Source organism: Balaenoptera physalus (assembly GCF_965194825.1).
Source record: "Balaenoptera physalus genome assembly, chromosome: 1".
Lineage (NCBI taxonomy): Eukaryota > Metazoa > Chordata > Mammalia > Artiodactyla > Balaenopteridae > Balaenoptera > Balaenoptera physalus.
Window position 1 is genome coordinate 170,251,645 of NC_138882.1, and position 26,333 is coordinate 170,277,977.

Below are 26,333 nucleotides of genomic sequence, written 5' to 3' on the forward strand. Positions count from 1 at the left end.
AGAGAGAAGACTGCTGGTTCTTTGTGGCTGAATTATCAGGCCTGAGTTGTCATCACAAGGATCCAGCAAGGGCGGGATAACCACCCCTCCTCTTACTTTTGTGCGTCTGCCTTTGTGAGTGGCTTGGGATATAGTTCCAGCTCTGGATACTGCTTTGTCATTCCTTAGGCACCAGCCTTTGAGGAAATCCACTCATTGCTCACCATATGTGGACAGCTGCTCTGTTCAGGCTCTGTGTCAGGGCACAGAAACCGACACCCGGAGACAGACCCAGGCCCTGGAGATGGAAAATCACCAGTGAAAAAACGCTTCTTGAAATCATAGATATGAATGAAAGGGAAATTGGCCTTCTCTCTTCATAAACCTTTAACCAGTGAGTGCAGGAACGGAGCAGCCAGGAAAGGGAAGAGGAGAACCGGGAATGAAGGAAATGACGGGGTGAGGATTTCAGGAAGGAAAACAGGGTTAGCTGACATGTGAAACAGGTCAAGCTGGCCAAGGGCTGGATTTGTCACAGGGGAAGTAACTGGTAACTTTGGAGACAGCAGTTTCAAAAGATGGCAACAATAGAAAACTGATTTCGTTTAGTTGAGGTGTGAGTAAAAAGTAAGGAGGTACTGCTAAGAAGAGGAGTTTGTCTTTTTTTAAGTCCAAGAGATTCAAGCATGTTTGGAGGCTCAGGAGAAAATAGGGTAGAAATGGAGAGAGTGACAATATAAGAGAAAGGAAGCTATTAGATGGTGCTTTGTCTTTAGGAAGATAGAGGGATGGGATCAAGGGCACAGGCAGAGGGGCTGGCTGTGGACATGAGAAGGACCCCCTCTGCTCTCAGCTTGGAGGGAGGTGGAGACCACCATGAGATCTAGTCTCCTTCCCCAAAAGGGATAATCTTCACCATGAGAAGATATAAAATGCCTGCCACAGAACAGATGGTGGATAAATATCAAGCCTTTCCTCCCTTCCCTGGCGGTGCAGTTTCAGTCCCCTGAGGCCACATGTGACGTCACTCTGGGATGTTTCAAGGCTAAAGAACACAGCTCCAGCTGGAGAAATTAAACACAATCCCAAGCTTTTCTGGAATTCTAGGGGAGTAGAGGCTGCTTTCTCCTGAGGTTCCAAAGCTGGGAAGTTGTAAGCATGGCTCTTCCTCTACATGGACAGAGACTACCTGATACTGAAACCAGCACAGACGAAGGCAGAGCTGAGAAATGGAGAGAAGACAAGAGACAGAGCACCTTTGAACATACCAGATGACATTGGGGTTTTTTTTGTTATTGTTCTTGTTGTAGTTTGGCCACGCCACGTGGCTGGCGGGATCTCAGTTACCTGACCAGGGATTGAACCAGGGCCACAGCAGTGAAAGCATCGAATCCTAACCACTAGACCACCAGGGAACTCCCTATGTGACATTAATGCCAGGATCTAACCACGCCTAAGGCCCCCAAACTTTCCCAGAACGTCATCCAACAAATTCCTTCCCGCTACCCAAAGCCCATTTCTGTTAGGATTCTGTCACCTGCAACTGAAGTTCTGACTACTATGAGAAGTGGAGTGTTGCCAGTGATGCCCCTAACATGTGGAAATGGCTGAGTTGAGGTGGGGTACAGAACAGTGAGGATTTTCCAACTGTTGGGAGAATCCTGGGATTTTCCATTCCCAGGAGGCTAGGAGGTCAGCATTCCCTGAGATGCGGCTTCAAGGCCAGGGTCTCCTGAAGCTCAGACCATGTACCTGACGTAGGTGGGATGCTTAGGGGACTTGATGAAAATTCGTCAGGGGGTTGTGTGCGTTGGCTATTTTCCCAAGCCTTGAGTTCAGAGTCAAAGGGATAAATTTTGCAGAAAGAATAATGAAGAATAAAAGCTAACATTTCTGAGGCACTCATCATGTGCCAGGCTCTCAGGGCTTTACACATATTAACTCATTTAATCTTCACAATAACACAAAGAAATGGGTACCATTGTTATTCCCCATTTTACATTTGAGGAACTGAGGCGCGAAAGAATTTGCCCAAGATCACAAAGCTAGACAGGGATAGAGCTTGAATCCAGGCAACATGACCTCTGAGCTTATGTACCTACAGCTTTGCTAAGAGAGATAGCCTGTAGCCAGCAATCCAAGCTGATGCAGAGTCTGACGGTCACATGCTTTGCAAGATTGAAAAAGCTCATCTATTCACGTCAAAGCTAAAGTGAGTGGGAATAAAGGCAGGGAGGTAGGAAGCCCAACCCCTCCCAAACCCTTCCTACCTGTTCCCACTAAGAGGACAGTGACCCTATGTAAAGAGCCTTCCACTGGGATGCAGCCTAGTGGTCAGGGACAGCCAGCTGTGCCTTCCCCCCATGCCTGGTGTTCACAACTGCCTCAAGGCAGAGGTGAAGCTGGAGGCCCTGAGCTGAGGACTGGGAGGTCCTGTTGCTAAGACCCCACATGGTAGTTTTCAACTACCCATTCTAAGGTCAAACCCTTGACCTTGCCATCTTCAGTAACTATACTACCTCTAAGACCTTACGTTTCAGCACCCTACTCCCTGACACCTATCTCCTATCTTTCCAGATTACTTTCTCTATTACCTTCTCAATTCTTCAGCTTCTTAAGAGTCTCCACTCTCTTGACCCTTCATGATGGCATGCCTAAGAATTTGGGCAAAGGTCTTTTCTCCATCTGCACCCTCTTTCTGAGTGATCTCATCCAGTCTCTTGGCTTTTATACTATCAACATGTCAATGATAATGTCAGTAACAACAATATATATCTCCATCTCTGACCACTCGCTAAGTGCCAACTTGTGTACCCAAATGCCTCCTTGTCATCTAATGGCCATCTAAACTGAATATACCCAAGAAGAGCCCTTAGTTCCACTCCCCTGAATTCATTCTTCCTCCAGTCTTCCCCATCTCAATAAATGGCACCATCATCTACCTAGTTGCTCAAGCCAACAACATAAAACGCATTTCCAATTCCTCCCTTTTTCTCATTCTCCATATTCTCTCCATCGACAAGTCCTGTCATCCTATCTCCAAAATATATCTTAAATCAAACAGCCTCTTTCCATCTCCACAGTCACTCCCTGCATCTAGTAGCCTCCTAACTGGCCCCTCTACATCTACGCCTAAAATCTATTTTCTACACTGCAAAGAGAGTGATCTTTCAAAAACATAAATCAGGTCATATCAACACCTCCCTGGGAATTCCCTGGTGGTGCTCTCACTGCCAAGGGCCCGGGTTCAATCCCTGGGCAGGGAACTAAGATCCTGCAAGTCATGCAGCATGGCCAAAAATAAATTAAAAACAAAACAAAATAAACACCTCTCTTTAGTGGCCTATGTAGGGCTTCACCACAGCTTACAATGTCCAACATGCCGAGGTCCCCCCACTCATCTCTCTGATACCACATCCTACCACTCTCCTCTCAATCACTGCACTTCAGCCACCTGCTCTTCTTCCTTTTCTTTCAAGGCACTAAAGTAGATCTTTGCTCTTGCTGGTCCCTCTGCCTTCAATACTCTGTCCTCAAATCTTCAAATCTTTTCTCTGTCTGTCTAAATCAGTGCTGTCTAGTAGAACTTTCTGTAATCATGGAAATGCTCTATACCTGCATGGTCCAATAGGGTGGCCACTAGCCACATGTGGTTACCAAACACTTAAAATGTGGCTAGTATGACTGAGAAACTAAGTTATTTAATTTACATAATTAAAATTTAAAGTTAAATAGGCACAGGGTTTAGTGGACACCATATTGAACCGTGAACATAAATTACCCCAAAGCCTCCTTCTATTAAATTATCCAGTTTTCTTTTCTTTTTCCCCCTAAGTTTTATTGAGAAATAATTGACATTCATTACTATATAATGTTCAAGGAGTACAGAGTTTTATTTTTCCAAGGTACTTTTCTCTAGGTGAAATAACCTTGTTCATTTATATATTAATTTTCTGCTCTGTCTACAAGAATGTAGGCCATATGAGAGCAGAGGCATTAAGTAACTCATATAAAGCTCACTACTCAAAACTCAGGGCCTGGAATGGTGTTATTTAGGGACATGGTAGATGCATGATACATATTTTTTTTGTTTGTTTTGTTTTTTTTAATGTATAGGAAGTTGCAAACACTTTTTTTTTTTTTTTAATTTTATTTATTTATTTATTTATGGCTGTGTTGGGTCTTCGTTTCTTTGCGAGGGCTTCCTCTAGTTGTGGCAAGTGGGGGCCACTCTTCATCGCAGTGCGCGGGCCTCTCACTATCGCGGCCTCTCTTGTTACGGAGCACAGGCTCCAGACGCTCAGGCTCAGTAGTTGTGGCTCACGGGCCCAGTTGCTCCGCGGCATGTGGGATCTCCCCAGACGGGGGATCGAACCCGTGTCCCCTGCATTGGCAGGCAGACTCTCAACCACTGCGCCACCAGGGAAGCCCCATGATACATATTTGTTAACTGATGAATAAAGCATTGGTAGTGGTTCTCCAAGTGTGGTCTGCAAACCTCTGAGGATCCCCAAGACCTTATCAGGGAGTCTGTGAAGTCAAAACTATTTTTATCATAATTCTAAGATGTTATTTTCCAGTTTTGATGGTGGAAAAGCAATGGTGGGTCAAACAGCCGTCCCCTTAGCACTATGAAAGGTAGGGACTCCAGGATACCCTTGTAGTCATTGTATCCGTCACTGCTGTGCACGCACAGCAAAAAAAATAAATATACCAGATTTATTTAAGAATGACTTGTAAAGTAAATATTATTAACTTTATTAACTCTCTACCCTTGAGTATACTTCTTTTAAATATTTTGACAAAATGGGAAGAATTCTGCTGTCTGCCTAAGTACCATGGTTGTCTCCAGGAAAAGCACCTGTGCAATTGTTTGAGTTACAAGATGAACTAGCTGCTTTTTTTCATGAGCACCATTTCTACTTGAAAGAAGGATTGAAAGACATACTGTGGTTATGGAAATGTAGGTTTTTTTGCAGGCATTTTCTCTAAAATGAAGGAAGTGAGCCTGTCAATTCAAGGGAAAAAAATTGACAATATTTGCTGCCAAAGATAAAATTCGAGCTTTTGAGTGAAAATTAGATGTTTGGAAAATTGGTTTCCACTGCCATGAGCTTAGCAGCTTCCCAATATTAAAGACTTTTAGTGGTGACATTAACATATACGATTTTTATATTGTATAATGAAATGTGTCAACATTTGGAAGATCTGTATAACTCAGTGAACCAATCAATACTTTCCAAGTGACCAACACATGACTGTACAAAATCATGCACAGGTTAAGGATGAATTCAAAGTGCAAGATAGACCAATGTATTTTAATGTAATGGAAAGTTGACAGATATGGTTTCAGATTCCACACTGAAACTAAATTTTACAAAACTATGACTTGTCAAGTTTAGGTAGAGTATCAAAGAGGAATATCCACAATTATCTGAAAATCCTTTTAACATACGCCTCCTTTTCCCAGTTATATACCTGTGTGAGGCTGAATTTTCTTTATGTACTTCAACCAAAACAACATATCTCAACATATTGAATAAAGAAGCAGATATGGGAATTCTAGCTGCCTTTTATTAAGTCAGACGTTAAAGAGATTTGCAAAAATGTCAAACAATGTCATTCTTTTCACTCATTTTTTCGATTTGCAAAATGTAATTATTTTTCATTGAAAAGGGTATTATTTACTTTAACATTGATGGGTTTATTAGTTTTTAATAAATAATTATTTTTAATTCTTAATTTTAGTTTATAATATTGCAAATATCAATAATGTAATCCACATAAACAAAATCTCTTTCAGGTCTTCAATTGTTCAGAGTGTACAGGGATCCTGAGACCAAAAAGTTTGGGAAACACTGCTATAGGTAAACAATAAAGTTAATCAGCCCCTAATACCTTGGTGCATTGATGAATGGAACACAAGGTAATTATAAGTAAGCAATCCCATTTGGAACAGGAGAGGAGGGGAAAAAACACCCAGTGGTCTGTGGTGTGTATTGTATCCTGCAGAGTGAGAACAGCAAGGATTCCCTGCTTTGATAAAATGAGGCCAGTCTGGCTGCTCTGCCAGGTTGGGGGAATCTCATCTAACCATTGTAACTGTGGCCACATCTTAGAAGAATTTTGAGGATTTCCGATTGGTATTGTTTGGGGCCAAGACATTGCCCCCGGGGTTGATCAATTACAGGATTCCACGTGCCAGGATTGGGTTTCTCTCACAGAACCACTCCCTTAAAAGCTGTGTAAGTTTTCTGGCTGTTCACATTTGGATAACTCCATGAGTTAATAACCAAGTCAGAAGAATGATGAATTATGGTCCCTAAATCTAGACCTTGATCTTGGTATGCAGGGTCTTAGCAACAGGACCTCCCAGTCCTCAGCTCAGGGCCTCCAGCTTCACCTCTGCCTTGAGGCAGTTGTGAACACCAGGCATGGGGGGAAGGCACAGCTGGCTGTCCCTGACCACTAGGCTGCATCCCAGTGGAAGGCTCTTTACATAGGGTCACTGTCCTCTTAGTGGGAACAGGTAGGAAGGGTTTGGGAGGGGTTGGGCTTCCTACCTCCCTGCCTTTATTCCCACTCACTTTAGCTTTGACATGAATAGATGAGCTTTTTCAATCTTGCAAAGCATGTGACCGTCAGACTCTGCATCAGCTTGGATTGCTGGCTACAGGCTATCTCTCTTAGCAAAGCTGTAGGTACATAAGCTCAGAGGTCATGTTGCCTGGATTCAAGCTCTATCCCTGTCTAGCTTTGTGATCTTGGGCAAATTCTTTCGCGCCTCAGTTCCTCAAATGTAAAATGGGGAATAACAATGGTACCCATTTCTTTGTGTTATTGTGAAGATTAAATGAGTTAATATGTGTAAAGCCCTGAGAGCCTGGCACATGACAGTGCCTCAGAAAGACCCACTGCGTTGGGTCTTCATTGCTGTGCGTGGGCTTTCTCTAGTTGCGGCCAGTGGGGGCTACTCTTCGTTGCAGAGCGTGGGCTTCTCATTGTAGCGGCTTCTCCTTGCGTACCACAGGCTCTAGGCGTGTGGGCTTCAGTAGTTGCGGTGCACGGGCTCAGTAGTTGTGGCTCGCAGGCTCAGTAGTTGTGGTGCCCGGGCTTAGTTGCTCCATGGCATGTGGAATCTTCCCAGACCAGGGATCGAACCCGTGTCCCTTGCACTGGCAGGCGGATTCTTAACCACCGTACCACCAGGGAAGTCCCTGTTTCTTTTTCAAGATTGTTTTGGCTTATTCTGGGTCTTTTGCATTTCCATATGAATTTTGCAAGCAGCTTGTCAATTTCTGCCAAAAAAAAAAAAAGGCAGCTTGAATTTTGGGGAGAATTGCCATCCTACCAATACTAAGGCTTACAATCCATGAACGCAGGATGTCTTTCCATTTATTTATGTCTTCTTAAATTTCTTTTATGTTACTGATTTTAAGCAGAAGAGTGACGTGATCTGATTTATACTTTAGGAAGATTACTCAGTAGTATGAAAAAACAATTGGGGGAAAGAGATGCTGCATGAACAAGGACAATAGTAGCAGAGACAAAGAGGAAGCACTAGTTACAGAAATATCTATGATGTAAATCGGCAGGACTTGACGATTGACTTTATGTAGAAAGAGAGGAAAGTGTTATGAATGAATCCCAGGTTTTTGGCTTGGGTACCTCGTGATGCCACCCACTGAGATAGAACATACACAAGAAGCAGTAGGGGGTAAAAGTTGGTACATGTTGAGCTTGAGGTGACTGGACACCCAGGTGGAGAGGTAAGATCATTGGATATTTAAATCTGATCCTCAGGGGAGCTGTCTAGTCTGGGAGAATCATCATATAAAAGGGGAGCCATGAGACTACATGAATTAACCAATGGAACCCATAAAGGAAGCAGCAAGGATACAAAGGAATACCAATATTTAAAGGTTGAGCTGATGACAAAAAGTCTACAATGGAGACTGAGAAGGAACAGCCAGAGGTAGGAGGAAAACTGGGAAGGAGATGTGTTACAGGAGTACGGAGAGAGTGGCTGATAATAATAAGTTAGGAACTGAAATGCTTCATTGGATTCAGTGTAGTCAGAAGTCACTGGTGACCTATAAGAGGGCTCTTCCAGCAGAGGGCTGGACCGCACTGCTGTGGAGTGTGGAGGAAGTGGTAGTTGAGAAGATGGAACCAGCATGTAAAGATAATTCATTTCAGAAGTTTGGAGGGGAAGGGAAAGGAAGTACAAAAGCAGTAAGTAGAAATGTAAAGGGAGCCAAGGGAAGGTGTGTTTTTTTAGGACAGAAGAGACTTGGGTATGTTTATAGGCTGACGGGAAAGACTTGGCAGAAAGGAAGAGGATGAGGGATGAAGTGTGGTCCATGTGGAGCTGGAGGAGTGACTGGGAGAAGGAGCAAGGTGAGTGGATTTAGAACAGTGCTTTCCAAATTTTAACATGCATACTAATCACATATCTCAAATCTCCCTTCTTCTTTCCATCTTCATAGCCACCATCCTGGTCCAAGTCCCCTACATTTCTCATTTCTCACCTGGACAAGTGAGCTGGCCTTCAGATGCTCAACCTTGTGATGTAGGCTTGGTGGTAAAGAAGCCAGGAGGGGGTAACTGAACAGAAGAAAGGAGAATGGGCTGGTGGCCTCTGGGAAGTCAGAGGATGAGGCCATGGGAGTCAAAAGACCAGCATGGTGCCAGAGAAGTCTTTGTGGGGTGCTCAAGGCTGGGATTTCAGAGGGGACCGTTCAAGGCATGAACCTGGAGAGGATGGCTGGGGTCATGATGAAGGTCACTGAGGAGGTCAAGGAAGAGTATTGGAGGGTCCTTCACGTGGATAAGCAGGGCAATTTGGAATGACTGCCTCACCAAAATCTGGAAACCCAAGTCCTTGATAGATGGAAGGGGATGGCAGAGAGGGCAACAGATCAAGGTGATGAGAAGGGGTGGCAGAGTAAAGCCGGGAGTCAAGAGTCTCAGAGGAGAAAATTACATACGCACATAGGAAAAAACCCTCCAAAATGTGAATGCTGATTATCCGTGGGGATAGGGAGGATTATGAGTAGTTCTGATTTCTTCTCTATACTTTGCTGTTTTTTTCCTCTGTTTTCTACAATAAGCTTTTTTTTAAAAAAAAAAAAGAAATGTAAAAGAAAATATACAAAGAATAACAAACTCCCCATTCACACCATGTATAATTTGTCATTGTAAATATGCCTAAGTCCCCTTCAACCCCCTCCTCCTCTCAGCATGATCACTTGGCTTTTCGTTTTATGTATGTGTATGGAAAGACACAAAATTGAATATGGTAGGGTCCGTGTGTGATTGTTCTACTTAGAGGGAGAAAGTATTCTAATAATCAGGGAGGAAAAAGCCTTTCTCAGGTGAAGAGGACTTGCACAGGGACTGGAAGCCTGAACCCCCTTCCCAGCTGAGCAGCCTGGCGGGGAGGCCATGCCCTTGGAAGACCCAGAGTCCAATTGAAGTGTACTGAACCACACCTGGCTGTTAAGTGTTCCAGGAAGAGAGAGAATTTCTATTTGTATTTCTCTGGCTAGGTTTCAACCAAGTCTCATATCTCTCAAGTCTTTTTATCGCTCAGAAATCTGGGAAGGCAATCACTATCTCCATTTGACAAATGGGGAAACTGAGATCTGGGGAAGGGCTGTGAGCTGCCAGGGTGTCACAGTGAGTTGGTGGAGCACAAGGGGCTAGTGCTGTAGCCTGGGGTTCTTTCCAGAACCCCAGAACCCTAGCCAGTGTGCAAAAGGGTGAGGCGCAGGCAAGGGACACTGGACAACTCAGACGAATGGACTTTGGCCACTTGGCAATAAGCAAAGAGAAATGGCAATAACTTCAGGGCGCTAAGGCTGGGCCATGGCTGGGAAACTGTGTCAGAAGAGAAACAGGTGGGCCGTTCCCTCCTCAGAGGCCCCAGAGAGTAGGCCCACTCCCTGGAGACTATGGCTCCCCTGTCCCCCACCACACTCAGGAGCAGCCTTCACAGGTAAACAGATCTGGAGTCAAGTCTCAGCTCTACCAATGATACATGCTGTGTACTCTTTGAAAAGCCTCTTTACCTTTCTGGGCCTCAATTTTCTCATCTGTAAAATGGGGTAATAATCTTTAACTCTCAGTATTGTTCTAAAGATAGAAAGAGAGAACCCTCATTTATTCATCTGAAAGCAAAGACATTTAAAAGGTCTGGGTCCCCAGCCTAATTCCAGACTGCCCCAGTTGGGGTCAGTGTCAAGGGGACAGCCTGACACTGATAGAGAAGCCACATGCATGCACATGCATGACATTTGACATTGGCTTTGCAGTGACCACACGTGCTCTCCAGGGCAGCCCTTGGGAGGTGGACTTGGTCATCAGTAAGTTGTGTGCCCCACACACAAGGCACACGCATTCAGTGGACAGCTGGTGTTAGATGCATCAAGCCAGCCCCTACCCTCAAGGCCACTGACCAGTGGGGTAGGGGGTGCAGACTGTGAATTGATGCTGCCCAGATACCACGGAAGTGCCTCCCAGAGGCCTGCCTGAGGGCCAAGAGCCCAGGCTGGCAGCCACAGCACGGCCACATTAGAGAAAGGGCACTGAGACCCCTACTCCACCTCTTCCGCTGGACACTCTTGTGTGAGTCCATTTCTACATGTTGAGGATGAAACAAAGGGTCGTTCTGGCACATTGAAGGGGCACAGTAACCAATAGCCAGGAATAGGAACGCTGTTGTTAGGTGCTCCTGCGAAGTCTGCACTTTGCAAAGATACTCTAGAGGGTTTTCAAAGTGTTTTCTTACCTCATTTTTGTATCTCACCATGACTTTAGGGGACAGGAATTATTATCCCTGATTTTCTGAGAAGGGAACAGAGACCCCCCCATCTCCACCCCCACAAGTAAAGCACCTTGCTCAGCGTGCGGCCGAAGACCCTCAGGCCACGGCAGGGAGGAAACCTGAGGTCACGGCGCAGGTCAAGGACAGAGCCTGGCTCCCTAGGTAGTGCTCTTTCACCACCCACTGTTGCACTTCCCCATCCTCTAGAAAGAAGTGGATTCCCAGCCCTCACCTCGGGGCTTTCCTGTCCAGCTGCCCACCAGGTCGTGACAACCACGCATCAGGCCCCCATCTCACTCCCTAGCCCGGACGATCGCAGCTCCTCTAGGCCTCAGTTTCTATCTGTAAAATGGGCATCACTGGAGCGGGGTGGGCTGCGGGGGGTTGCTGGCCGGGTGCCGGCCGGCATCGAGGCGGGTGGGTGGGGCCAGCGCTGTGACTCAGCCGGGAGGGCCAGGAAGGGCTGCCCAGCCGGTCGGACGGGCCCGGGATGCAAACGAGCCGCCGGGGCCCTCCCGGGGCCGGGCCGCCCAGGGGGTGACGGGAAGGGAGGCCGGCCGGGCGCCGGGTGCTCCGGGCTCGAGGCGGGAAGTGGGCGCGGCGCGGGCTCTGCTGGGCGCTCGGCGGCTGCGGACCAGTATGGGAGTGGGGCCGCCCGGCCGCCCGCAGCGTCTGGAGCCCCGCTGAAGCCGCCGCGGAGACCCAGCTCGGGAGCCGAGATGTGTCTGCGCCTGGGTGAGCCGCGGGGGGACGGCCCGGGAGGCCCGAACCCGCCCCATATCCTCTGGCAGGGGCGGAGCACTGTCGTGGGCGCCCGGAACCCCGGGGTCCAGGCCGCCTTCTGTGCAGGTCACTTTCTGCTCTGGGCCTCAGTTTCCTCAGCACTGAGCGAGAGGAGGGCTTCTGGTATCTTCCGATGTGGGGTAGCACCACGGCCTCTCGCCCGCCCCCACTGCCCCCCACCCTCCTTTCTTGCGGAGGAGGGACCCCCCAGGTGGGAGGAGAGCAGCCAACCCCCACTGCCCCCAGAAGGGAGAGCACAGGGAGGGGATTCAGAGCCCGGGAGTTCTGAACCAGAGGCTGCCTGCCCTTGGCTTCCTCAGCCTCCCAAAGGGCTCCAGCTCCCATACCCTCCACTCCCCCAAACCGGGCCAGGTGAGAAGGGCCATTGGCAAACACGATCCAGACAGAGGAGTGGGACTGATGTGTCCCCTCCCCTCACTCCCTGGACGCAATGATGCTGCTCTTGGGCATCAGACAGACCTGGGGAGTCCCTACTCTCTAGCCAAGAGAACTTGTGAGCCTCGGTTTCCTCATCTGTAAAGTGGCGAGGGAGCACCACCTCCTAGAACCATCCTGAGCCAGGGACTGCCCTGAGACTCTGTCCAGTGCTCCAGGCACAGCCCCACGCTGGCACTGTACCTCCAGTTTGACCAAGTCTTGGTCCTGGGATGCTGTTGTTCATGAGCCCAGCCCTGAGCCGGGTGTGGTGTCTGGGTGGCCAGGTAGGTGGGTGGATGGGGTGAAGTGGGTCAGGCCCCTGGGACAAAGCTGCCATGCCCTTTCTGGTTTGGCCAGCAGTTAATCTTCATGATGCCATCCAGTCCCACGGTGCCTGTCCAGCCCATCGTCTGCCCTCTGCTTCTCCTCGATCTGGTACAGCTCCAGAGGGTCCTGAAGGCTCCAAGGATCTCAGAGACCGGCTAGACCAACCCCTTCCCATTTTACATATAGGGAAGCTGGGGCCCAAGAAGGAGAGAGGCTGGTGCAAAGTTGCACAGAGGGTCTGTGACTGAGTAGCCCCAGCCCTCTCTGCTCCCGGGGGCTTCCTCTGGGCGCAGCGCCCCCAGGGACATCCAGTCTAGGGATTCCTTCCTTTCTCTCTCTCTTTCTCTCTGGCTGCAAAACTCTCGTGTATGAAGCATGACCCAATCCTTGCTGCCACAGATGGGGACACTGAGGTCTAGGAAGGGACTCACAGGTCCCACAACGAGCAGCTAAAGGAAGAAGGGGAGGCTGTTTAGTTCTAGGGGCCAGGCCAGTCTTCCAGTCTCACAGAGCTGGCTAGAGTGAGGGGGCTGGTGAGCCTAAGGGGCCAGCATGGTGCAGAGCCAGGACCCAAAGGGGACATTCCAAAGAGCAGATCTGGAACAGCCGGAAGGAGGGCTCCTGATCCTGGGGGTGTGCAGATAGGGGCCGAGTAGCCACTTGGACACTCAGAGAGGATTTGCGTATGAGTCCCTGGCTCATGTCCCTGCCTAGTGCCCCTGCACCAAGAGCTCGCTTTCCCAGCACCCCCCGGGTATGCCCCACTTTCCCATCCATCTCCTCATGGGACCCTCCTTCCCCACTGGGAAACAAGGGTTATTCTTCCCATTTTACAGATGGGGAAATGAAGACTCAGAAGTTTGAGTATTTTGCTGGAGTCAGTTCAGCAATTATGAGTTGAGTATGTACTGTGTGCCAGGCCCTTTACACCAAACTGAATCCTGAATAGAACCTGATCCCTGCCCGGTGAACTAGGGGCTCCTTGGGGCCTGGGCAGTGACCATCAAGCTCTCTGTGGTACCTCAGGGCCTGGCATGGAGCAGGCACTCAGTGAACATTGATGTAACAAATGTATGGATGAAAAGTATCAGTGGATGCAAAGCTTAGTGGAAGGATCATGGGTCTAGAGCTAGAGACCTGGGTTCAAATCCGGACTGTGCCACGCATGACCTTGAACACTAACAAGGACTACTACCCTTTTTTAAGTACCACCTGTATGCTTTTCCAACCTTAGAGATCCAAGGATTCTCATGAAAGCACTGTGAACCCCTTTTCCTGATGAGGAAACTGAGGCACAGAGAAGACAAGTTACTGGCCTTGAGTCATCCAGAAATAGATTTAGAACCCAATGTCCATCACTCCTGCAGGGGCCTCAGTTTTCTCCTCTGCCCAGCAGGATGAGCCCTACCCATGGCCCTGACATGGCTGTCCCTCACAGGTAGCCTGAGTGTGGGTGACTTCCGGAAGATGCTGATGAAGACGGGGCTGGTGCTGGTGGTGCTGGGCCACGTGAGCTTCATCGCAGCCGCTCTCCTCCACGGCACGGTGCTGCGCTATGTGGCAGCCCCCCATGATGCTGTGGCTCTGCAGTACTGTGTGGTCAACATCCTCTCTGTCACTTCCGCCATCGTGGTATGGCCAGGCTGGGAGGGTGACTGGCAGGAGGGGGCTGGAGGGGGCTGGAAGGGTCTTCGATGAGTCCCCACCCACAGCCTGGGGTGGGCAGGCAGACAGCCCCAAGTACTAACCCCTGTTCCACCACTTACCAACGGCACCAGTCACCCAACCTCTCTTTGCCTCAGCTTCCTCAGCTATAAAATGGGGATGGTAACAGTGTCCATCTGAGAGGGTCCTGATGAGTATTGAATGAGATCATCCACATAAAGTGCTGAGCACAGTGCCTAGCACATGGTTAACACTCACTACTGTGAGCTTGGATTATTATTACAATAGGGAAATAGTCAAGGCACTGTTGGCCAGAAGGAAGGAGCATCAGCTCAGCTTGGGAGGGTTCACAGAGGTGGAGGCCCCTGAGGTGGGTATTGATGGATGAATAGGAGTTCAAAGATAGGCTGCAATTACCATAACCTGGGTATGAAGCCTGCTGGGGCCAGCAGGTAGGAGAGGAAGCTGGGATGGCTTTCAAGTACGGAGAATGGCAAATGCAAAGGTGTGGAGGTGGGAATGGATAAGGTCTGCTCTGGAGACACAAAAAACTAATCTGGCAGGAGCTTAGCATTAGGCCTGGACTATAAGTGCTCAATAAATGGTAGACATGGTTATGACTGGATGTCAGTACCTGTTTGATGAATACATGAATGAAGGGGCCTGGTATTCTCAAGTTCGTAAAGCCCTTTCCCAACTGTCAGCAGAGGTGGCTACAGCCTTTGGGGAACATCTGCACGTCAGTGTCTGAGTTCCACCCCTGCCACCTCCTGGCTGAGGGATTTCTTTCTCTCTCTAAGCCTGTTCCCTCCCCTGCAAAATGAAGCTCAGACAGCCTGCTGGCCCTAAAGCAAGGATCACAGGCCCCGGCAAGTAGGAGAGCCTCAGTCAGTGGGACAGAGCTAGGCTGTACAGATATGTGCAGTGTCCCTTGGGGTTACTATTATTGTTGTTTATTCGTCTCACCAACCTTGTGAGGAAGGCAGGCAAGGCAGTGAGCTCGGGGTTAGGAGGTCCACCACAGATGGGCTCTGGGCTGGACCACTTCAGCTGTGCTCTTATTTCCTCAGTTAATCCCCACAGCTCCCTGCAACACGGGGCCATTATTTTCCCCACTTTACAGAGGGGGAAACTGACTCAGGGATTCACTCAACCTCTTGCTGATACAAAGAAGCCAACCTGGATGTGAAACAATCTGTGGCTTACACCAAAGCCAGTGTCCTTTCCCTGAGCTCATTCCTGCTGAGCAGGCTTAGCCCAGAGAGTTTGAGGCACTTACTAGTGGCTGCACAGTGAATTACAGACATTGCTGGGCCCCCTCTCATCTCACCTGCCTCCCGCGGGTCCAGCCCTTGCCTGATAAAGTGAGGGAACTGAAGGAGGGAGCCCAGCTGAGTGGAACCCAGAAGATCCAGAGGGCAGCTGGTGGGCTTAACAGTGAGGTGGGCCCGCGTCCTGGGGCTACGGGTGGTTAGGGAGGCCTGCAGGAGGGAGAACCCGAGCAGGTAAAGAGGAGCAGGAAGGGCGTTCCTGAGAAAGCGCTGTGTAGGTGGCACCAAGAGTAGGCTCTGTGTGGGTGTCCATATCCAGGGCGATGAGGAAAGAGCCTGGCCCAGGGTGGAGTTGAGATACTGATGGGACAGGGGCCAGGTCACTGAGAGCCTGGGATAGTTAAAAATACTCCTAGGGGTTTTGAATTCTACTCCATAAAGTATCCTGGTTTATTTTAAAATAACAATTTTGTTTTTAGTTCCTTGCCAGTTGAGTTATTGAGTTTCTTCCAAAATCTTTTCCACTCCAGGGAAACATGTCATATATATCCTGTGACATGGCTCTGTGGCCCTGGGATACACAGGTCCCTGCTTGAGAAATGCAGCTGTAGGCAGTGGGGAGTCATGGAAGGTTGTAGGCAGGGAGTGACTGTGTTTTAGAAACGTCACTTCAGGGCTGGACCATGAAGAGGCAGTGTCCCCATGCAGATGGAGGTAATGAAACCAAAGCTAAGCAGGGGGTGCGGGTGTGGAGGGCTAGAGTTGGTGTTGGTGGAATCTTTGCTGGAGAGTGGCCCTGACCCCCTGCCCACTCTCCTCCAGCAGGGGGTCAGAGCTGACTTGAGCCTCCTCCGCAGGTCATCACCTCAGGCATTGCAGTCATCGTGTTATCACGCTACCTCCCCAGCATCCCTCTGGTATGTGGTACCTCCTGGGATGGGGCTGTACGGGTAGGGGCAGCAGCCACCCCCAAGGGCCTGGCCTGCTTGGAGGGGGTGAGGCTGGCCCCATGGGGGCCAGAGCTGCCCATGGGGCCGAGCCTGATGTCCACTGACCAGTGGCCTCCTCCATCCAGCGCTGGACAGTGTTTAGCTCGAGCGTGGCCTGTGCCCTTCTCTCTCTGACCTGTGCTCTCGGCCTCTTGGCCTCGATTGCTGTGACCTTTGCCACCCAGGGCCGGGCACTGCTGGCCGCCTGTACTTTTGGGGGCCCCGAACTACTGGCACTGGCGCCCGACTGTCCCTTCGACCCCACTCGCATTTACGTAAGTGCTTAGGCCTGGGATGGGGTGGGAGGGCAGCGAGGTGCTCATCAGAGGCGGGAAGGGTTCTTGGAGTCCAGCCCTCCACTCCTCAACCCCAGGCAGCCATCACTGCCCCCTGTCCCCCTACAGAGCTCCAGCCTGTGTCTCTGGGGCATCTCGTTACTGTTCTGCGTGGCAGAGAGTGTGTTTGCTGTCCGCAGTGCCCAGATCACCCACCAGTTGCTGGAACTGAGGCCCTGGTTGGGGAAAAGCAGCCATCACATGGTAAGGCCTGCCATCCCCCCCCCCAAGCCCTGACTCTTCATACTTCCTGGGAGCCCCTGCTGGGGAGCTCAGTCTGATCTGTCCCCACCCCTCTGTAAAGGGCCCCCACCTTGAAAACTGGGGCAATAGTTTTCTCCCCAGGACCAAAAGGAGAGACTTGGAGGCTCAGAGAACTCAGATCTCCCAGCTAAGTCATACAGCTGACACTTGGCTCTCTCAAGGCCCAGGATGAGTCTTGGGGAGGGGGAGAGGTATCTGGGCTGGAATTGGGGGCACTCCAAGGGTATGGCCTGACTCTTGCATAGTGGAGAGTAATGACGTCCCTTCACCCAAAAATCCTCCCAGCCCCCCCACTCCTCCCACTTTCTGGATGTCCTAGAGGAGGAGACCCAGACCCAGTGGGCCTGGCAGCCTCTGACGTCTCCACAGATGCGGGAGAGCCCAGAGCCTATGGAGGACCATGACCTGCCGAGCTGCACTAGCTCTGGGCTGATGACCCTTTAACAGCTGTTGCCTCACCCAAGCCCTGTGGCCACTGCGGCCCTCCAGCCAAGTCTGCACTGGGATCAGGCCAGGATTCCTGCAGCCAGCCAAGAGGGCTCCCTGCCACTCCAGGACCCGGGGGGGGTCTTTCACCCCTCTCCTCCAGCCACCCAGCCCACTGCACTGAAACGAGACTTTATTCTGAAGATATTAAAAAGAACAGAGATGCTCCACGTGGATGCATGCAGCGGGGGAGGGGACTCGGCCGGGGGCCTGTGCTGCTCTCCTACACAGGACACAGTGGGTGGCGCTCTAGGTGTGTCTGCCCATCTGTCTGTGGGCCTGTGTGTGTATCTGAGAGAGACAAGACACACAGAGGGGTCAGTGGGTCTGTGTTCATCAAAATGCTGAAACGCAGGCGGGGGTTCATGGGACTCACAGCTGGGGGGCTGGAAGCAGGAGGTTTTTCTTTTGCATCATGGCCTCCGGGCCAACAAGGGCAGGAGCAGGCAAGGTTGAGGCCCTCCTGCAGGGAAGGATGGCTCCAGGAAGGTTTCTCCTCAAGCCCCCAAACCTCTGGAATCCTTCTCTCCGCTCAAAATAAAAAGACAGGCATGATTCCCAACTCCACCAAGGCTGAGATCTACAAGGGTTGGGGTGGAGGCAGGGAAGCTTGCCCCGTGGTTGGCGGAGGGAAGTCTGGCCTCGTGGCTGGGTGTGTGCGGGGGTGGGGGAGGGGGAATGGCTGAAGTTCTTATAGCTAGGTAAGGGAGGGCTGACTCTGAGGGGCAGACCAAGCCACAGCCTGTGTCTCTATCATTGCCAAAGGGAGATATTGCCTCCCGGATGGGGGGTGCTAACCACTTGCGGGCTTGGGCCTTGGGGGTGCTGCAGGGTTCCTTTCTCCATAGGCCCCTCAGAGTGCAGACCCTGGGGGTGGCAATCTGACCCCCAGCCTGGACAGACACAAGGGCGAGGAAGCTGAGAGCCGGGAGAGGGCCAGTGAAGGCAGGGAGGGGAAACCTGGCTCCTCGCTCAGAACTGGGAGGCGCTGCTGGGGTCGCACTGCAGCAGACGCACGATGGACGGGTCGCTTTTGGCCCCGCGGATGAACTCCTCCAAGGACAGCTTGCCTGCGGGGTGAGGGGAACAGTGACGGAGGAGAAGGCAGCAGCAAAGCGAGGGGCTGCAGAGCCGAGCCGCGGGAGAGGAAGGGGGAGTGGCTCCCGCCCCGCCCCGCCCCGCCCCGCCCCTGCCTCCTCACCGTCGTTGTTTGTGTCCATTTGGCGGAAGATCTTCTCAGTCCTCTTTTCCGGGGTCGACTCGTCCTCCGGCATCTTCATCACGGACGAAACCATCTTGTAAATGGCCTGAGGTGCGGGTGGGGAGGGAGTGAGGGGGAGCCTGCCTGATCCCTCCACCCCCAACTTTCCAAAAACGCCCCCAGGTGCGCTGACGATTGCCGCTCCCGCCAAGGTGAGGAGGAGAGCGGGTGACGGAGGAATGGGGGAACTGGGAAGTTCTGGAAGGAGTGACTGAGAAGGTTTCCAGAAGAGGGGGCTATTGGAGAGAGCCCTGAACAAGTTCCCTTGGAGCGCTCGGTGGGAAAGGAATTGCTGGCAGAGGGATCTGCATGTACAGAGGCCCCAAATCGGGCAGCCCTGTGTGGACGCCGAGAATTTGGGGATGGCTGAATGCAGGGGGTCAGGAGAGATGTTGGAGGACATCGGGGCCCAGATGGAGAAGGGCCTGGAACGCCCGGCCAAGGAGCTTGTGCCGGACGCCCCAGGTTCCCAATTAAGTCCCAGGTTGAAAGAGCTGCTTCTCAGAAACTTCGGGGCTCCGGGCGGCCCGCCCTCGATGGCCGACAGGGGGCGCTGGGCGAAGGGGATGACACTGGGCTGCGATGCCACTGTGGCCGGCAGGGGGCGTAGAGCCGCCCTGAGAGCTGGAGGGCGGGAGGCAGCTGGGTCCACAGGGCGCGGGGGATATTATGCAAATAAACGCACGTGAGTACCTGCCCGGGGCGGGGACAGCCTCGGCTGTGCTGGGCCGAGGACGGCTGCCGCCAGATGCAGGAGCTTCGGAGGCGACTCGAAGGAGGGTTTTTGCGCTAAGCCTACACAGAGCACTAAGGACTTGGCCTGTGGGCTGGGTCCCGGCGCCGCGGAGCTCAAGGACCAGACCCGTCGCCTCAATCTGCCAGCTTTTTGCTACTGACACCTCCTCCAAGAAGCCTTCCTTCTCCCATCCCATAAACTTCCCTAGCCTCAGATCCGGCTTTGGCCTCCGCAGTGGTCTCTTCCGGCCTCTCTAGGGTCTGTCCCCAACGCTGCCTCTGAGACCTCTTTACAAACACAGATCTCCACCACCACGTCCCCAGCCCAGGGGCCGCCCCCTCGTTCCCAACATACACAGGCCTCCCTCCGGGCCTGCCGTGCACCCAGCTCCTTCTGGATGCTGCCCCACGCTCCTTCTGCTGCCTCCCACTCCTCCTTGGTGCTCAGCTTACATGGAGCATTCTTAGGGAGGCCTTCTCTGATCCAGGCTGGGTCAGGGCCCATACGCTGCCCCAGAGCCTCCTTTGGGGACAACTCTCAGAAGTAATTATGCCTTTGTAGGATTGCTCCTCAGCCCCAGCATACAGATAAGGACCATGGACATCTAGCTAGTGCCCAGATCCACAGAATTTAGCACAGTGCCTGGCATCTGACAGGGACTCCCCTGTTTAAAAGCCGCTGGCACCTCCCACTGCCCTCTGTTATCAAGTCCAAACATTTGGCCCTTGGCATTCAAGGCATTTCACACTCTGGTCCCTGCTGACCTCTCCACCATCAGGCCTCCCCTAGTAGGTGATTCTGCCATAACCAAATACCCCTGCGCCTTTCAGGTCTCCCAGAGTGTACAGCCTCTGCCTGGAACAATAATACTAACTACCATTTACAAACACTCACTATGTGCAAGGTCCTTTACATACATTATTCTCACCCTTGCAATAGCCCTGAAAAGCAGGTATTGAGATCCCCATTTTCCAGATAGTAAATTGAGGCTCAGAAAGGAAATTGATGGCAGACACCAGATTAGAAATTGCTCCCTCTTAGCCACTGGATAGATGCTTGTGGAGTGCTAATGACCCCTCAAAGCAGGGTATATGAAGTAAGGTGGCCTGGTTCCACTAATCACTTGTTCTGTAGCCTTGGACAAGTACTTAACCTCAGTTTCCTCATCTGTAAAATGGGGTAATCATATCTCCCTCATTTGGACTGTCTAGAGTATTAAATGAGATACTGTGTATAGCTGGCTAGAGTAAGTGGTCAGTAAACATAATCATAGTATAACCATTACTCAACCACCACAGCCTCAGGTCTTCCCTGCCCTTCAGTCCCCTGGACTCCCAGATGTCACCTTTACACCCCTGTCACCGAGCTGGTCAGTGTGGCCTGCACACTTGTCTCTCCCAGCAGAGTAGGAGCTCCACGAGGCTGAGGTGAGGTCTCTTCCCTTCCAGTGTGCCCACCACCTGGCACAGGGCTCCGTCCTGAGAAGGACTGAGCAAGTGACTTAGAGAGTGACTGCTCCCCTGTGACAGCCCTTCTCCTGGGCCTCCTAATTAATTGTCTGGAATTACTGCTCACTCATTGTTTCAATGGAGCCAACTTGTAATTAATCGGTCACTAGGGTTTGCAGAGTTCTGTCTGCACCGGTCGTCTGGAGCCGCTGGGTTGCTGTAAAGGAACCCAGGGCCTAGATAGCAGAGGCCAGCCAGGAAGGGGTCCCAAGGATGCCCAAAGAATGGTACTGGCTTGACCAATGCCCTGGGTTTGGAACTTCCAGCAAGGCTGACATTTACCAGTATACACCAGGCAACCACACTAAGTGGTAAAACATGAATATCCATACAGATTAGTTGGTATCCAGCTGCTGCCCAATCCCTGAGTGATCTTCCACCACCCTGGCTACCCCAACCCTTCCACCAGGACCCCCAGAACCCCCCACTATCCATCAACTAGAGAGTTAAGGCCTGGCCCATGGGAGTCATTGATAATCATTAAGTCTTTTCCCTAGTGATAGACATAGGGAGAGCACCACATCCTAAGGCAGCCCATTCTACTCTAGCTGGAGAGAGCAGACCCAGAAGCCAAAGTCAAGAGTCCACCAGTGGCTGGATGAGTTGGGAGGGGGAGCAGACAGCAGAGCTGAGGGACCAGAAGGGAAAGAATTCAGAGAGGAAGAAGGAAAGGGAGCAAGAGCCTGTACAAAGTGGCACATTCCAAGGATGTTGAAAAGGCCATCCTGGCTGGAGCAGAGAATGTGCAGAGGAGAAAATAATAACTGACAATCGCTAATGTTTACTGAGTGCCAGTTATATGCCAGGCCATCTACTAGAGTCTTTATCCTGCTTTATACCCACAATAGCCTTGGAAGAAGGGGTTAACACCCTCACTTTATAGGTGAAGAAACAAAGGCTTAGGAAAAAAGTGAACAAGGAACTGGTAGGTAAAATAGGACCAGATCCCTGATGGACCTCAATGCTGCTGAGGGGATGGGCACTCTGGAAGGTTTTTGAGATAAAGCTAACGTACTATATTTAAATTTGTTCTAAGAAAGGACATTCCTATCAGGTCCTTAAGTCTCCCTGTGAGATCAGTCTCACCATCCCCATTTTACAGATGGGCAACCTAAGAGTTGAAGCCAACTCCAGAACTGAAAGTCAGACCCCTTTTAAGAGACAGCTCTGAGTGTTGACCAAGTTGAACCTGACTCCACTTAGATGCTGTGTGACCTTGGGCAAGCCACTTCACCTCTCTGAGCCTTATGGGGTTGTTGTAAGGATGCACTGAGCTCATGGGTATAAGCATCTCACAGTACTAGGCTCTTAGTGGGCTCTCAATCAATTAGTTGGAAGGTGGCTGGGTATCCAGATGGAATGTGGGCGACAGAGCCAGGTGGCCCATTCACAGTCTGTGTGATCTCAGGCAAGTGTCTTTACCTCTCTGAGCATCCGTTTCCTCATGAGTAAATGAGGATCAGTGAAACATAACTGGCCTGTACTCTGCAGAAATGTCAAGTCTTGAAAGACAAAGAAAGGCTGAGGAACTGTTACAGATTAAAGTGGCCTAAAGAGATAGGATGACTAAATGCAATGTGTGATCCTAGACCAGAGCAAAAAATGCTATAAAGAACATTATTGAGACAGTTGGCAGAATTCAATATGGTCTGTAAGTTAGATAATAGCATTGTTTCTATGTTAAATGTCCTGACTTTGATAATCATATTATGGGTTATGTAAGAGAATGTCCTTGTTCGTAGGAAATCTATCCTGATGTATTCAGGGGTAGAGGGTCATGTTCAGAACAAGAAAACATTACACACACACACACACACACACACACACACACACGATGATAAAGCAAATGTGGTAAAATGTTCATTGGTGAAGATGGGTAAAGGGTATGTGGAAGTTTTCTCAACTTTCAATTGGAAATTACTTCCTATTAAAGACTTCTTTAAATGGGCCGTAAGAATAGCACCTGCCACTGCCTACCCACAAGGGCTGTTGAGAGGGTAAAGAGGACTGGCAGGTGCAAGCTGCTGGGCCCTGTGCCTGCCATTCTGCGGGGCCCAGGGGCCCACCTGCACGATCTCCAGCATCTCCTCACGGCTGATATAGCCGTTGCCGTCCAGGTCGTACATGCTGAAGGCCCACATGAGCTTCTGCTCCAGGCGGCCCCGTGAGGTCACACTCAGCGCGATGATGAACTCCCGGAAGTCGATGGTGCCATCGCTGTTGGTGTCAAAGGTGCGGAAGACATGCTCCGCGAACTTGGAGGCGTCACCGTAGGGGAAGAAGTTGGCGTAGATCTTCTTGAACTCATCCACGTTGAGGATGCCCGTGGGGCAGTCCTTGAGGAAGCCCTTGTACCACTCCTGCAGCTCCAGCTCTGAGAACTCTGTATTCTCCCGCAGGTCCTGCAGCATCTCGGGCCGCAGCTTGCTGTTCTGCTTGCCCATGGCCACCAAGCCAAATCCCACCTGGGTCCCCGAGGGGGTCAAGGGACAAAGAGGAGTGGTCAGGCCCTCCTGGCCCCTTGACAACACTCCAGGAGTGCCCCCAGACACCAGCCACCCCAGCCTCTCTTTTGACCCAGTGAGAGAGAGGAGCTGGCCCAAGATCACACAGCTTACATATACCCAGGCACCCTGCCACTGTGTCGGCTCCACACCATTTCCCCAGACCTTCTACTTTCCCAGGGAACAGACCTGGAGACAGAGGAAGAGAAGGGGGCTCACCTTTACGGAGGCCCTTCTCAGTGCCAGCCACTGAGCCTTCCCAGGGTATACCATTTCACCCTCACAAAGTGAAGCCTGGGAATTAGCCCATTTTACAGATGAAAAGGTAGGCTCAAGGAAGTGAGGTGACCTGCTTCAGGTCATACAGCCATGAAGTGACAGGGCTAACTCCCAGAGTTGCCAAGGGAGGTGCAGAAAGGCCCTCTGGTCTTCCTCCCTCCTACCCACTGCCCCCTTACTGCCTCACATACACCTGCTCACACAAAATACACCTGCAACCCAAACACTGCCCTGTTCTCCCTCCCACCATGTGTGCTTGACAAGAGGCAGAATAAGGTAGGTGTTAGCCTGGGCTCCAGAGCCAGATCACATGGGTTTGAATCCCAGCTCTGCTTCTTACCAGCTATGTGACCTTGGGCAAGTTCCTTAAACTCTCTCTGCCTCATCTGTAAAGTGGGGGTAATAGTACCTACCTCATTATTGTTGTGAGGATTAAATTAGTTAATACATATGAAGCACTTAGAAAGATGCCTGCACATATAAGTGCTACCTAAGTGTTAAATAAATTAAAAAGATTTACATGTGTCCAGATGCCAACAGTAAACAAATGAATACATACTGACACATATTATGCTACACAGCTCACCAAATCCACACATGGATCCCATGCCACTCACATACCAGCACACACCCACCCAGGGTCACCGTGCCTCCACACACAACAACATTCCCTCTGTTCCACAACTCACATGTACTGACACAGCACCACGCACGCACAACTCCCATACCCTGTGCATCGAGACACACCAGCCCACAACCGCACATGTCTCACACATGCCATCACAAGCCAGCTCCCATGCCTACACCTCTCACATGGCCAGCTGCACGTGGGACCCTCAGACACCCTTGCCATCTTTCTTTCTTTACGGGGTGCTGTCAGGTGCCAGGAGAGGGAGCTGCAGCCCTTCTCAGGCTTATGACAGCCCCCTCTTCCAGGGAGACCCCTAGCCAGTCAACCCTCCCCCAACACTTACCTTTCATCTAGTTCAGAAAGGTCCCCTCGTGCAGGAGGTTAGACTGTGGAGGACTGAGGGGAAGGTATTGGAAAGGAGACAGCCAGGCGGTTCTGGACAGGGATGTAGGGATGTGTGTAGGTGAATCTCCCCCCCAGCTGTGAGACAGAGTGAGGGGGTTATTCCTTGTGTGTGCATGTGCACATGTGGGTGAGCGTGTGTAAGTGCATGTGCTCATGTATGCGTGTGTGTCCCTGGCTTCTGCCTTGCATTTGTCTCCCCGTGTATTTCAATTTATATCTGTGCATGTGCATATATGTGCGTGTGACTAGGTATGCACCCATTACAGTGTGAGGGGCATGTACCTGTGTGGCCATTTGGGGGACCTGTGTGTGTCCTCAGCAGTGTGTCACATGCATGTTTCTGTAAGTTGGTTCCCCTCCTTTCTAAATCAGCCTTTTTTGCCCCAGGCTGAGGACCCACTGAACAAGTGTGTGGGAGGGCACTGAGGAAATGCCTGGGGCCGGGGTGGCCGAATGTGTCCCTTAGTCCCCTCCTCAAGGTCCAAGGAACTGGGTCATCTGGGCGGAGGCAGAGAGACGCGCTGGGCAGGAGAGATCTTCCAGTGCCCCCTCCTCCCTGCCACCCTCTGAGTCCCCCCCCCCCCCTCAGTTGGAAGACTTGGAAACGATGGTGGTAGAAGATTCTGCTGTCTCCGCAAAGACCCCGTCCCCAAAATGGAAAGGACCTAAGCTCGGTCTGAGAAACCCGCCTCGGAGACCCTCTCCAGTCCTCTCCCCAGCTCTCGCCCTGGCCCCCGCCTCAATCCTTTCAGCACTCGGGAAGCGCCAGGCGCGTGGCCCTTCCTGGAGGGGGCGTCCGGAGGCGGCCAGAACGCGACTCCCCAGGCTGGCCACTCGGCGGTCAGGACCCTGGATAGCGCCACGCGTTTCCCGGCGGGAGCCCCACTCCCTGAGTCCCCGGAGGGAAAATTCCTGGGAGGCACGGGAGCGGCGGTGTTGGGGAGCCCTGGACGTGGCCCCCTACCTCCGGGATGCCCCTTCCTCGCACCCCCTGGCCCCGGCCGAGCAGCCCCCACTCACCCAGCGACGCGGAGACACCGACTGCGCAGGGAAGGCGGCGCTGCTGCAGCGCGCGGCGGCAGAGGCGGCCGGAGGGGCGGGCGGGGGGCGGGGGGCGGGACTGCGAGGGAGACGCCCTGCAGCGTTAGCCCGGTGCCCCTCCCCTGGGGCGGGGGTCCCCGTTCCTCTCTCTGCCCTCGAGCCCTGATAGTGCGTGGAGCAAAGGATTAGGCTCCGCCCCCGCCCCTGCCCGGGAGAGGGAAGGGGACGCCCTCACCTCTCCGGCCCCCCCTCCCGAGGGAGCACCCCGCCGGGGGAGGAAGGCAAAGGTCCCCATCTCCTCAGCCTCTCGACTCAGGTAGCCCGAATACGGTGGACGGTGGGGGTAGTCAGTGCCCAGACACCTCTTTCCTAAGCCGGGGACAACCCCCGACAGCTCCGCCCGCCTGCCTCCCCCATCCCTACCTGGGCTTGGAGCCGCAAGTCACTCCGAGGGCGGAAATGGGATCCTGGGCGGCTCGATAGGTACCCTCCCTGCACCTGCGCCTCAACTCCGGAACAAACTGAGCTCTTCAGAGAGGGGGCAGCGCCCACTCCTCCAGTCCCTGAGGTCTTGGGGGGCAGACACGCCCCCTACCCCGCCTC

The 26,333-nt window shown here is 51.7% G+C and overlaps 2 protein-coding genes and 2 long non-coding RNA genes across 17 annotated transcripts; 3 read left to right on the forward strand and 1 right to left on the reverse strand.

Moving 5' to 3' along the window:
* The first annotated feature begins 4,080 nt into the window (after nucleotides 1-4,080).
* On the forward strand, nucleotides 4,081-9,096 carry LOC309647141. Its single transcript, XR_014255835.1, has 2 exons — nucleotides 4,081-7,954; nucleotides 8,469-9,096. It is a non-coding gene; the product is annotated as an uncharacterized lncRNA (long non-coding RNA).
* Nucleotides 9,097-11,297: 2,201 nt separating this feature from the next.
* On the forward strand, nucleotides 11,298-17,932 carry TMEM54 (transmembrane protein 54). Of its 11 annotated transcripts, none has more exons than XM_082463465.1 (7): nucleotides 11,311-11,542; nucleotides 12,389-12,463; nucleotides 13,192-13,247; nucleotides 16,149-16,208; nucleotides 16,367-16,555; nucleotides 16,685-16,819; nucleotides 17,201-17,932. In XM_082463465.1, the coding sequence occupies exons 1-7, from the start codon at nucleotides 11,527-11,529 to the stop codon at nucleotides 17,321-17,323; spliced, it is 654 nt and encodes a 217-aa protein (XP_082319591.1). In that variant the 5' UTR covers nucleotides 11,311-11,526; the 3' UTR covers nucleotides 17,324-17,932. The 11 variants fall into 11 exon arrangements, with proteins under 11 accessions (XP_082319582.1, XP_082319591.1, XP_082319586.1 ...); XM_082463457.1 differs by lacking the exon at nucleotides 13,192-13,247 and adding an exon at nucleotides 13,794-13,987 and having other exon boundaries at nucleotides 11,397-11,542; XM_082463464.1 differs by lacking the exons at nucleotides 12,389-12,463; nucleotides 13,192-13,247 and adding exons at nucleotides 12,470-12,591; nucleotides 13,794-13,987 and having other exon boundaries at nucleotides 11,429-11,542.
* HPCA (hippocalcin) lies at nucleotides 17,863-26,333 on the reverse strand (the record flags this gene model as incomplete). Of its 4 annotated transcripts, XM_082463425.1 has the most annotated exons (4): nucleotides 25,966-26,060; nucleotides 22,937-23,335; nucleotides 18,567-18,672; nucleotides 18,200-18,435 (listed from the first exon to the last, which is right to left on the reverse strand). In XM_082463425.1, the coding sequence occupies exons 1-4, from the start codon at nucleotides 26,023-26,025 to the stop codon at nucleotides 18,338-18,340; spliced, it is 663 nt and encodes a 220-aa protein (XP_082319551.1). In that variant the 5' UTR covers nucleotides 26,026-26,060. The 4 variants fall into 4 exon arrangements, with proteins under 4 accessions (XP_082319549.1, XP_082319548.1, XP_082319550.1 ...); XM_082463423.1 differs by lacking the exon at nucleotides 25,966-26,060 and adding an exon at nucleotides 26,154-26,333 and having other exon boundaries at nucleotides 17,863-18,672; XM_082463422.1 differs by having other exon boundaries at nucleotides 17,863-18,672; nucleotides 25,966-26,057.
* LOC309661666 lies at nucleotides 18,554-19,575 on the forward strand. The gene is made up of 2 exons (XR_014264150.1): nucleotides 18,554-18,663; nucleotides 18,750-19,575. It is a non-coding gene; the product is annotated as an uncharacterized lncRNA (long non-coding RNA).

What these genes read in the sequence shown, in the direction of transcription:
- TMEM54 (XM_082463457.1), top strand. An exon ending in CTCTGCTTCTCCTCGATCTG is followed by an intron (nt 12,464 to 13,793) that starts GTACAGCTCCAG and finishes TGTCCCTCACAG; the next exon opens with GTAGCCTGAGTGTGGGTGAC. An exon ending in ACCTCCCCAGCATCCCTCTG is followed by an intron (nt 16,209 to 16,366) that starts GTATGTGGTACC and finishes TCCTCCATCCAG; the next exon opens with CGCTGGACAGTGTTTAGCTC.